The sequence below is a fragment of the Lingula anatina genome, chromosome 6, assembly GCF_051362555.1.
Source record: "Lingula anatina isolate TDL-2025a chromosome 6, LinAna3.0, whole genome shotgun sequence".
In the NCBI taxonomy this organism is placed as follows: domain Eukaryota; kingdom Metazoa; phylum Brachiopoda; class Lingulata; order Lingulida; family Lingulidae; genus Lingula; species Lingula anatina.
In genome coordinates this window covers 15,549,518-15,562,896 of record NC_141772.1, presented here as the reverse complement: position 1 = coordinate 15,562,896, position 13,379 = coordinate 15,549,518, and the positions used below count along the sequence as shown (strand labels likewise).

Genomic DNA, 13,379 nt, shown 5'->3' with positions numbered 1-13,379 from the left:
TTGTGAGACTGGACACTACTCACCAATGTGTCAGTAATTGTGTCAGTCCAAGCTTCGCTTATTGAATTGTTTTTTGACATTTTATTGGTGTCAAACACTTCAAATATCAGTATTTGTAATTATGATATTCTTATAAATAGAAACAACCTCTTGATTAGCGTCTTGGTGAAAAAAATCACATTTTGTGTAATTGTGTTATGACGTCTTCAGTTTATGCAGCAATCGAACTTTAGTAGAGTTTGAGGTTATAATTGGTTATAATTCTATTTCGTTTCTATACAAATGAGGTCATACGAGATTCCCGTTTTATGCGAGAGCATATGCGCACTTGCGCACATCTCCACTTCCGGTTTTTTGTCGAGCGAGCACGGCACGTGGAAAAATTGTGGCACAAAAATTTTCAAGAATATTCTAATATTATGGCTGAAAAGGTCGAAAGTAGACCAAAAGTTAAGAAAAATACGCATGGCCACAAGAAATCTTCCGACGGGAAGTCGAAAGAAAGTGGTGACTCACCACAATTTCTAACAGAAATTCAAACTCTGACGCAGAGTAGCGTTCATGTGGAAAATGAAAATGGCGCGTCCACTAGTGCCGATAATACCACGACTGTGGATCATAAAATTAGTGCAGCACTTGACTTCATAGCTGGCACAATGAAGAATATGCAAGATAATCTTCAAAAGCAAATGGAGGATTTTAAAAACGAAATAAGGTATGAATATCCTCATGAGTATTATGAAGAGCCAATTTATGACGACACGTCAGTTCTTAGTGAGGCTCGGGATTCAGACCAAGTAGTCGAGATGGCAGACACTGCCCATAATGAAAATCCCAGTACCAGTAAAAGACACATAGAGGAAGAACTTCTTCCAGAAAAGAAAATGAAAGTCTTGAAGAAAATGACTGAAACAGCTAAAAAATCTGAGCCCAAAGGGCCTGAAATTAACACAACCTTAGCTGACAACATTACAGCATTCATGAGGTCTAAACCAATGGAAGAGGAGACCAAAGCTCTTTTTGAGAAAATTTTAGCTCCTTCCAACTGTGAAGGTTTGCAGCCAATTATTATTAACGAGGAAATATGGCCTAGCATTAGTCATGATGCTAAAACACAAGATTTAAAGCTTCAGAGAGTGCAAAATTATTTGATAAAGGGCGTTTCCTCAATGGCAGTTGCAATGAACAAACTCATTAGTAAATGGGATTCAGATACTAAAAATTTGGAAGAAGAAGATTTTGAAGAAATAATCAATGATGCTACGAATGCACTTCGAGCATTTGGTTGCACAAACTTTGAACTTTGCACAAAAAGGAAAGAGGCTTTAAGACCTCACATTGATAAGCAATATTCACATTTGTGTGCAAGTTCCATCCCATATACAAATAGGCTTTTTGGGGATGAAATAGTAAAAAGAATCCGTGACATGTCTGATGTCAACAAAATGAATCACCAAGTGTTTAAAAACACTGGTTCATCATATTCTGGGACTCCCAGAGAAAGAGGAAGCAGAACCAGCATGCGAGCTAGGGGAAGAAGTTTTCCTCCTAAGAGCATAAGAGGTGCAAGAAGTGGCACCAGTAGAGGTCATATTAGGACCTATCACAGGCAGCAGGATTTAAAAAACTGCCCTGCAACTCTGCATCATTAGATGTGGAAAAGTTGAAGAAAATTTTTGAGGTAAGTCCTCAACATAACATTGCTGGTAGAATATCAAAGTTTATTTCCCAATGGGAATTGCTGACATCTGATGCTTGGGTGTTACAGACTGTTAGAGGTTTAAGATTGGAATTTGTGGATAATAATTATCCTAAACAGACGACACCATTAAGAGAAATAAGATTCACAGAATCTGAAGGAAAATTGATTGATTTTGAAGTTTCAAGATTATTATGTAAAGGTGTCATTGTTGAAACACAAAATGAAGAAGGACAATTTGTCAATACAATATTTACTAGGCCTAAAAAAGATGGCACAAGAAGAATGATATTAAATCTTAAACCTTTCAACAAATTTATGAAGTACCATAAGTTTAAAATGGATACTTTAAAGACAGTCTTGAATTTATTGTGTCATAAAGCATACATGGCACGCATAGATTTACGAGATGCATATTATATGGTTAGAATTTACAAAGAGCATCAGAAGTTTCTCAAATTTCAATGGAGAAATAAATTATATATGTATACTGCCCTTCCAAATGGCTATTCAGATGCTCCAAGAGCATTCACAAAATTATTAAAGCCATTATGTGCATCCTTAAGAAGGAAAGGGATTATTATGATATCTTATATAGATGACATTTATATACAAGCTAGTTCAGAAAATGAATGTCTATGGGCAGTACAAGAAACTGTTAAGTTATTCAAAACTTGTGGATTTTTGATCCATGAAGAAAAGTCAGCATTAATCCCAACTCAAGAAATTGTATTTTTGGGATTTAAAATAAACTCTAAAAATATGACTGTGCAACTGACCAATGAAAAGAAACAAGTTTATAAAGAAATGATTGATGATTCAATCAGAAGAGATGATGCATCTATTAGAGAAATTGCAAAAATATTAGGAATATTAATATCATGTTTGCCTGGAGTCCAATACGGGCCATTGCATTATAGGAAACTAGAGAGAGCAAAAATTAATGCATTGAAACAAAATAAAGATGATTATGAAGCTGTAATGGATATTACAGATGACATGAAAGTAGATCTAGACTGGTGGTCTAGAAATATATTGTTTGCAACAAATAAAATTTATCATGGCAATGCACAGATTGAAATTCAATCAGATGCTACTCCTTTAGCATGGGGAGCTAAATGTAGAGATACAAGAATTGGTGGATTCTTTACTGAAGAAGAAATTTTATTCTGTCATGATAATATCAATGCATTTGAATTGCTTGCTATAAAAATGGCTTTACATGCCTTTATTCAAGAAATCAAAGGAAAAGTAGTTTTATTGAGATCTGATAATACTACAGCAGTTGCATACATTACACATATGGGAGGTTTGAAATCCCCAGTTTGTGATGAAATAGTATCAGACATATGGAATAAATGCATTGAAAATGACATATGGCTTACTGCTGAATATTTGCCTGGAATATTAAATGTAGAGGCAGATTGGGAATCAAGAAATGTGAATATTAGAACTGAATGGTCACTAAATATTGATATATTTAAAAAAGTGACAGATATATTTGGTATGCCATGTATAGATCTATTTGCATCAAGATTGAATAGCAAATTAGAAGTATTTGCTTCTTGGAAACCAGAACCTGGTGCTAAATACATAAATGCTTTTTCAATATCTTGGGAGAATATGTATTCATACATTTTTCCTCCTTTCAGCCTGATTCCCAGGATAATCAAGAAGATTCGGGAAGATCAGGCAGATGCTTTAGTTGTGATACCTTTTTGGTTGACACAAGCATGGTTCACTCCATTAATGGAAATGTTAGTAGACATCCCTATTCTGTTACCGCCAACAACAACAGTATTATCACTTCCACACCAGAAAGGGGTGACACACCCAATGGGAAATCACTTGAAACTGTTGGCATGCAAAGTATCCGGAAAACTCTCAAATCAGATAGAATTTCAGAGAGAGCTATCGGAATCATATTTCAATCATGGAGAAAATCCACTCAGAACCAATATTCAGTCTATATTAAAAAGTGGAGAATGTTTTCAAATCAAAGGAAGGTCAATTTTTATAGACCAACTGTAGCGAATGTGCTAGATTTTTTAGTACATCTCTATGAAGATGGCTCAAGTTACAGTGCTATAAACACTGCAAGATGTGCATTATCAACATTTATTACCATTGGTGCTTCAACAGTGGGGAGTCATCCTTTGATTGTAAGGTTTTTGAAAGGAGTGTTTAACACTCGACCTACTGCATCCAGATATCAACAAGTGTGGGATGTATCAATTGTTTTATATTACATGAGAAAACTGTCACCAGCAAGGCAGTTATCACTGAAAGATCTAACAATGAAGTTGGTCATGCTTATGTCTCTAACATCTGCACAGAGAGCACAAACGTTGCATTTACTGAAGTTCCAAGAGTTAGAACTTCACAAAAACTATGTTTTATTTAACATAAAAGAAACTTTGAAACAAACAAGACCAGGAATTGGTACAATATCTATACAATTTAAATCGTACCCTCCAGATAGGAGATTGTGTACATTGACATATGTTAAGGAATATTTAAAAAGGACAAAGCCATTGAGAAATGGACAAGAAAAATTTTTTATTAGTTATAGAAAACCTTTCTCATCCGTTTCAAAAGATACAATATCCAGATGGATTCGGATATTGATGCACCAAGCAGGTGTAGAGGAATCATTTAAGGCTCATTCAACCCGAGCTGCAGCAGTGTCGGCAGCAGAAAGAGCAAAAGTTCCCGTACATGATATTTTGAAAGCAGCTGGATGGTCTTCAAGCAAGACTTTTGCAAAGTACTATAATAAACCCATTAAAGGGAAAGAGTTTGCTGACGCAGTTTTAAATAATTAGAAAAGGTATGTAGTACTATGTTCAGAGCCAAGTTGCTCTCGTGACCAGCAAGCTTCGAACTGTGGAGATGTGCGCAAGTGCGCATATGCTCTCGCATAAAACGGGAATCTCGTATGACCTCATTTGTATAGAAACGAAATAGAATTCAAAAATTAAATGAGATTTATTGAAATTTAATTGAAATTCTATGAAGTTTCTAATACAAATGAGAGGTCATACGCCCACCCACCTCCCCTATTCCACAGCAAAAGGGGGGGGGGGGCAGTGCCTGGTTTACATAGTAACATGTAAAACCATATTTATGGGTTGATATTTGTAATGCACCTAAGATAACTTAAGTTATCATATCAATTCATTACCATATTTTTGGGTTGGTATTTATAATGCACCTAAGATAATTATTTATATTATCTTCCTTTAGTTAACGGGATGAGAAGGATATACTTTGTCTGAAAAGGATTTCATATTCCTTTTATTGTATAGTGGTATTACAATTGCATCAATTTTCTGGTATGCAGTGCTGGTCACTCGAGATAGTGACTATCGTGCGCAAGTGCTCTCGCAAAAACGGAAATCTCGTATGACCTCTCATTTGTATTAGAAACTTCATAGAATTTCAATTAAATTTCAATAAATCTCATTTAATTTTTGAATTAAAGAGGCTTCGAGACAGCAGGTGGGTGCAATCTCACTCGCAAATAGTGCAGAATAGCCATGTTCGCGTCCGCTTGCAACATAGCGAAGCTTTCGAGATACGGGGCCCTGGTCACCCTTGGCGCTTATCGGTTAGAAAACGGACCGTTCAGCCTCTACAGTAAACAAAATGACATTGATTTACTGAAATATTGCAGAAAATATACAAAAATAATTTAACCATGGAGATTCACAATAATACTACTGCAATAAAAACAGGACGGTATGATGGAAATCCGCCACTTCAATCATAACACCTAATAAATTACATTTTTACAGCTCTGCAAATCACCTTGAACCCCTGCTGAACACCTGTGACATAACACTCCTACCATAATCCCAGTTCCTGCGGTGTCACATACTGTTTCACAGTTTGGTCATCCATAGTTAATCAAACCAATCAAAACATTTCCAAGCCTTTAAGGTATTATGGGCCGTGTATCCAGACAAAAACTAATCTGTATCATTACGACGTTTTGTGCTACTTTTTTTCATAATGGGGATTCACATTTTATTGATTCTACCGATGCAGAGCATTGTAATTCAATGTTGCTCAACATACATGTAGTTGTTACATGCTAAGGAATTGATATAGGTTTTAAACTTCTTAAATGTAGGCATTTTGTTTTTTCTTCCACGCAGTCATTATTTTAATGATCATTTCTTATTACCTGGGTCAGATATGAGCACATGTTCGGATATAAAAGCCCAAAGGCAAAGATAAAAGAGTTAGATGTATGCTAATGTGTGGCGCAAGCTTGGACATCATCAGGTGCTGTTGCCTTGATATACTTAGTAAAGTAAATTAATTGATGGAGTATATACATTCTGAAGTCCACCGCTTGTATAGGTATAGCTAAAGCCATATATGCTAGGTTAGGTATAGTGTTTTGATACCGTTGAGATTAAAAAAAGCTAAAAAATGCACTGTCATTTACTGGTAGCGCAGTATAGTTTGAATTTTTTTCATTATCATTTTTTACATTTTGTACTTTATTACAAAGGTAGTTTAAGTTTACAACAAATGCAATTTTTAAGTAGTTAAGATTTAAAAGATAATTTAAAAATGTGATGATTGTTTCTGAATGAAGTAATGAAGTAGGAAAATGATATAATACAACAGAATATGTACACTGAGTTCAAACTGTCTGCTTTCTAATGTTGAGAAGATGTTTCAAACCACAGTGAGTTTTTGATGGCTTCTGAGGATTAGTCGCATTTAATCCAGATATAATTACCTTTTTCTTCTGATTCTGCGGCTGAAACTTATTGGCAGACACAAAGCTGTGTTTTTCAATATTGCTCTCAATACTAGCCTGGGCCCGGTATAACATGAAAATCTGACTCCCATGAAAATGTGACTCCCCAGTCAGATTTTCATGATGAAAATCTGACTCCCCCCATGAAAATTTGACTCCCCCTCCACAAAACTTCATACATCTTATTTTATTTGAGTATATGACTGTGATCTTGTAGTATGTAAAATGGATGATACGTTGGCACATTTTTTGTAGTTTGCAGTGAAAATTCAAATGAAAAAATAAGAAAAATAAAAATGTGCACATAATGAAAATCTGACTCCCCCGTGAAAATTTGACTCCCCCATCATAAAACTTCATAAATCTTATTTTATTTTGGGTATATGACTGTAATCTTGTAGTATGTAAAAAGGAGGATAGATTTGCACATTTTTTTGTAGTTTGCAGTGAAAATTTTAATGAAAACATAAGAAAATTAAAAATGAGCACATAATGAAAATCTGACTCCCCCATGAAAATTTGACTCTCCCATCATAAAACTTCATAAACCTTATTTTGTTTTGGGTATATGTCTCTGATCTTGTAGTAAGTAAAATAGTTGATACATTGGCACATTTTTTGTAGTTTGCAGTGAAAATTTTAATGAAAAAATAAGAAAATTAAAAATTTGCACATAATGAAAATCTGACTCCCCCATGAAAATTTGACTCTCCCATCATAAAACTTCATAAACCTTATTTTGTTTTGGGTATATGTCTCTGATCTTGTAGTAAGTAAAATAGTTGATACATTGGCACATTTTTTGTAGTTTGCAGTGAAAATTTTAATGAAAAAATAAGAAAATTAAAAATGAGCACATAATGAAAATCTGACTCCCCCATGAAAATTTGACTCCCCCTCCACAAAACTTCATAAAACTTATTTTATTTTGAGTATATGACTGTGATCTTGTAGTATGTGAAATGGTTGATACATTGGCACATTTTTTGTAGTTTGCAGTGAAAATTTTAATGAAAAAATGAGAAAATTAATAATGTGCACATAATGAAAATCTGACTCCCCCATGAAAATTTGACTCTCCCATCATAAAACTTCATAAACCTTATTTTGTTTTGGGTATATGTCTCTGATCTTGTAGTAAGTAAAATAGTTGATACATTGGCACATTTTTTGTAGTTTGCAGTGAAAATTTTAATGAAAAAATAAGAAAATTAAAAATTTGCACATAATGAAAATCTGACTCTCCCATGAAAATTTGACTCCCCCTCCACAAAACTTCATAAAACTTATTTTATTTTGAGTATATGACTGTGATCTTGTAGTATGTAAAATGGTTGATACATTGGCACATTTTTTGTAGTTTGCAGTGAAAATTTTAATGAAAAAAAGAGAAAATTAATAATGTGCACATAATGAAAATCTGACTCCCCCATGAAAATTTGACTCCCCCGCCACAAAACTTCATAAACTTCATCCACATAGTTTGCATAGAGATGGATATTTTGTCATTATTTGAAAGTTTGATGATGAAAATTTTGGTCAATATTTTTAAAACAAGTATCCATCTTTATTCTTGTAGGTTTTGCACTCCCATGTCAAAACACTACATTTTTAACACAAGAAATTGGCCCCATCGCCTTTTTATTTAATTCTTCTTATATAGCATACCCAACAAAACACTTGCTTTTGTTTTCCCATTATTTTCCCTAAAGCTGGATGAAAGATGGGGGTTAATTAAGCAAAAAGGATAATAAGTATGCATTCTTGCGCCCATAGGACTTTGACGACCCATCTTACAAATCAAATGTTTCATATTTAATATTTTTTCCTTTAAGCTACGACATATGAATATGAGCGTGTCACAGTCCTATCACATTTGAAAGTTTGGTGGTGAAAACTTTTGTCAAAATTGAGAATGTTTTCGAAAGGAATTCATCTTACCACCTGTAGGATTACCTTGTCAAAATGTTTCATATTTCATTTTTAGCATTAGAAAATTTCATTGCTCCAGGTCCTACCTGTGGCACTTGGTTAGTTGCAATTAGGTAGCTGCCAGGGCTGTGACATGTTTGATGGTAGCCTTGTGATCTCAAGTTGATTGCAATCAAGCAATAACCACAGATATTTCAGTGCTCTAGGCCTTACTTGTGGTACTTGTTTAATTGCAATTAGGTAGCTGCCAGGGCTGTGACATGTTTGATGGTAGCCTTGTGATCTCAAGTTGATTGCAATCAAGCAATGACGACAGGCATTTCAGTGCTCCAGGCCTTACCTGTGACACTTAGATGATTGCAATTAGCTAGCTGCCAGGGCTGTGACATGTTTGGAGGTAGCTTAGATGCCTGCCTATATAACTGGCAGAGTTTGTGCAAACTTGCCAGTCTGTCTCTGAGTGTCAATTTGTTTGCCATGGATGAGACAGAATATCATGCTATCAAGGAGTTTCTTTTAAGTGATCCTACAAATAGATGTTGGCCCCCCTACAGTTTTGGACAAAGGGGAAAAGGCAAATTTCAGAAGAAAGGTCAATAGATATTCAGTTGTTGCTGGTCTTTTGTATTACAATCATAAACAGAGGGGGTTGTTAAGAGTAATTAAAGAGTCAGAGAAGAATGAAATCCTTGAAGGCTGCCATTCTAGTCCAACAGCCGGACATTTTGGTATAAACAAAACGGTTAAAACTGTAACAACTTGGTATTTTTGGCCCAACATGGGAAATGAAATTGAAGATTTTATTTGTGAGTATTCTAACAAATATTTAGTTTCATAAAAATAATTATTTTATACTTCTCAAAAACAATGCTTTAAAAAAAGTTTCTTGTAACTGTTACTTGGGCTCATTTTTTAATGCTTGTTTTTACTCTAATTTTTTTCTAATTTTGCAATTTGATCAATTACATAAGTTATGTTATTCTACTTGACCAGATGCTTTGAAAAGTAATTTTGTAATAGGAAGAACAAATATTAGGATATTATGTACTTAGTAACAAGAAAAATAAAAAAAAAAGTGAATGGATAACAATACATATATAGTATTCTTATAAAAAAAATGATTAATCAAGTTTTATTTATCCTTTTCCAGGTAGATGTGATCTGTGCCAGCGCATCAATGTACTTTCAAAGGCACCATCCACGCTGCATTCAATTCCACCCCTGACCAGACCTTTATCCAATTCGGAATGGACTTAGTCGGGCCATTAAATAAAACACCTAGAGGCAACAAATACATCATTGTTTTGACAGACTACCTCACTAAGTGGCCTGAAGCGGAGGCGATTCCGAGCAAGGAAGCTGCAGTCATTGCAAAATCTCTTATGAAAGTTGTGTGCCGTTATGCCAATATCAAAGTGCTTATTTCTGACCAAGGACGTGAATTTTGTAATCAAATTAATGAAAATTTGTGTCAGCAACTTGGAATTGAGCATCGCCGCACAACTGCCTACCACCCCCAGGTAAATGGACAGTGTGAACGTTATAACAGGACTCTCTGCAATTCCCTCGCAAAGTATGCGAATGCCCATCAGGACAACTGGGATGAGTTCATTGACCCATGTCTCCTTGCATACAGAACCACAGAACACTCTTCAACTAAGAAAACACCTTTCTTTTTGGCATTCGGCAAAGAACCCACCCTTCTAATTGAAGACAAATTCCCTGTTGGAAACCCCACCTCAGAGGTAACAGAGCAAGAAGCCCTTGACAGTCGTTGTCACAAAGCATCAGGAATGTTTTCCAAGCTGGTTGAAGCCCAAGAGAACATTTCCAGGGCCCAGGTCCATCAAAAGAAAAGGTACGATGCACGCCATGAGGCTCCAAGTTACAAAGTAGGGGATGCAGTGTTGCTGAATAACGCACGGCGAATTGCAAGGATGGGAGACAAACTACAGCCAAAGTGGGTGGGACCATTCGAAGTGGAAGAGGTACGTTCAAAAGGGGTTTACAAGCTGAAAAACAAGAAAGCACTAGCTAATACCTCCAGAATGAAGCCATACAAACTGCCGAAAGACACTCCGCAAGTGCTGGAGAACACAACTGGAGAGACAGACCTTGAGTACAATCCTGTTCACCAGCAGTGGCAAACAGAAAAAGCTAACCAGTTGGAGATTCCAGTGCATGGCGTAAATTTGAATGGTAAACCGCATAAAATCAAACGCACAGATCCACCCAAAGTATCTGCATCAATTCGAGGGGATGGCAACTGCTTTTTTCGCACATTCAGCCACATTATAACAGGTTGTCAGACCTATCATAGAGAAACCAGAAAGGCAATCACTACTTATTTGGAGCACAACAATGAATCTTTTAGCAAGCTCGCACAATGTTCAGATTATTCTGCCATAAGCAATATCAGCAAATCTGGCCAGTGGGCCTCCGAAATTCAGGTTTTTGTAGCTGCAACTTTACTTTGTACTGATATCATGGTTTATTCACCCTATGGTCAAGACAAACAGGGTAAACAAATTTATAAGTGGTTGAAGTATAGTCCAGTACCTAAGTTGTCAGACAAGTCAAAGAAAAGTGGAGTAATCTATATTACAACAGGCATCAACATTTTCAGCCTGTTTATGATATTTAAAACTCATCTTAACAAAGAGAATAACCTTATGTGATAGTTGTAAAGCAAATTTATGGGAAATTTGTAAGCAGCATTATTCACATGTTGGTGATATTTCCTTACTATTGTGTTCTTAAATTACAATATGATTTTTTTTAGTTAAGGGGCAAAAGTATTTTGATTTAGCCTAGCGTGCAAAGTAATCATTAAGTTTTCACTGCCACAAGGTAAAATATTGAAGAGAAGCAGAATTTTCTTGTCTCAGTGGATCCTTTTTACATTCGTCTACATTTTGTTGATATTGTATGCACTTAATTGAAAAAATATTCTTTTCTGATATGACACAAAACTATTTTTATTTTCATATAGCTTAGTGTGCAGAGTTATCATTATATATACAATGAAAAGTATGTGGAAAATAATGATATAATGACTGAATAAAAAATAATTGTCCTTTTCATGGGTGTAAAATAAATATTATACTGAATTTCTCACTATTTTTAAATTTCAAACACTATTGCAAAAATTTTTACCCACAAAATTTAAATATTCCACATATGTTCTCCATAAAAAAACTAAAAAGTAGAAACATTTAAATGTGTGCTAAATATGAAATAAGTGCTTTTAACTAGGGGAGTCAAAATCCTACGGGTACAAGAATGCAAATTTAATATCCATTTTTCATTTATTTTCATGCAGTATTTTACCATAAAACTTTTTAATATTTCCAATAATTTTTTTCATAAAGTATCATAAAAGAAAAGTTGTCAGAATGATCATTATCAATAAATGAATAAGTAAATAAATAAAATAAATAAGCTGTCATAACAAATAAACCTACTAGTTAAATCTATTCATAACAAATGAACATGAACTATCCAGTACTTAAACATACAACACCCACTGCATATACTGTATTACAGGCTAGTACAGTATATGCAGTAAATAATTTGTACCATATAATGGATGTACATGTAAGTTAACTTACAATGATGGCATTCACATCTCTTTAGCGTAACAACATACTATGTGGAATTGTTCTATAGCAAAATATACCAAAATAAAGGCTACAACTGCTGTGAAAGTCATCTTTTGATATTAAAAAGGATCGAAACTCAACGAGCAATAATGACGCAACTCTCATTTGCAGTAAAAATAGAGTATTCTGCTTAGAGCGTAGAAACCAAAGTATGAGGGTAAATTTATACCGTGACTGCCTGCTGGTTTGAATGGGTTCATTGTGTAAATGATACCTATGTCAGCATGAATTACGTTTTTGTATAGTACTTTATTTTACTTCCAAGAAATTTATTCAGTTCTAATTAATGTCGGTTGTCACAGCTGCATTGAACTTCACAGTTACATTTTGTGTAATGTAACAAAACCGATGTAGTGCCAGAGACTTAATGTTGTTTTTGCTTGTTTTAAGTTTATACTGAAATGTGGTTATGAAGTAGAAATATAAGTGACATGTATTTGATTGTCCAATTATTTTTGACTGAATTAAAAAAACAATAGAATAGAATTTACTTTCAGTCTCATTGACTAAACATAATGATTCAACGCACTGACAATAATATTTACATCCAAGGGCATACGTATGTATATTAGTCGATTAAACAGTTTATAGTCATCTGGTCATTTATTGATAACCGGATTAAACGGGTGTTGCTTAAGAATCATTATATATTTCGATAAACAGTAAGTAGCAGAATTAGGAAAATTATCTGAAATGTATACATGCATGTAAATTTGAGTATAAAAATTATACAAATCATTTATCTATGCCTTAAAAAAAGAAAAAAAAAACATTGCTTACTTTACGATAGCTTGTACAGTAACAATTTTTTTAAAGTAAACGTACGTCAGTGGAGTGGATATCTCGCAAATTCAACATCAAAACAATGCGGAAAGGCTAGCGACTTGGCCGCAAAAGAGAAATACGCAGACCAGTGATATCTTATATTTTAATGACGCTTATTGTCTGGCCCTGGTCACCCTTGGCGCTTATCGGTTAGAAAACGGACCGTTCAGCCTCTGAAGTAAACAAAATGACATTGATTTACTGAAATATTGCAGAAAATATACAAAAATAATTTATTCATAAAAATTTCACAATAATACTACTGCAATAAAAACAGGACGGTATGATGGAAATACGCCATTCAATAATAACACCTAATAAGTTCCTGGAGCTCTGCAAATCGCCTTGAACTCCTGCTGCACTTTGTGACATAACACTCCTACCGCCATCCCAGTCCCTGCGGTGTCACATGCAGTTTCACAGTTTGGTCATCCATAGTTAATCAAACCCATCAAAACATTTCCAAGGTTTTAAGGTATTATGG

The 13,379-nt window shown here is 34.6% G+C and overlaps 1 protein-coding gene across 1 annotated transcript; it reads left to right on the top strand.

The window, feature by feature from the left end:
* The first annotated feature begins 260 nt into the window (after nt 1–260).
* LOC147761239 (uncharacterized) lies at nt 261–5,164 on the top strand. The gene is made up of 2 exons (XM_087015669.1): nt 261–1,681; nt 3,352–5,164. Exon 1 carries the CDS (start codon nt 309–311, stop codon nt 1,650–1,652), a length of 1,344 nt encoding a protein of 447 aa, XP_086871795.1. The 5' UTR covers nt 261–308; the 3' UTR covers nt 1,653–1,681; nt 3,352–5,164.
* Nucleotides 5,165–13,379: the final 8,215 nt, after the last annotated feature.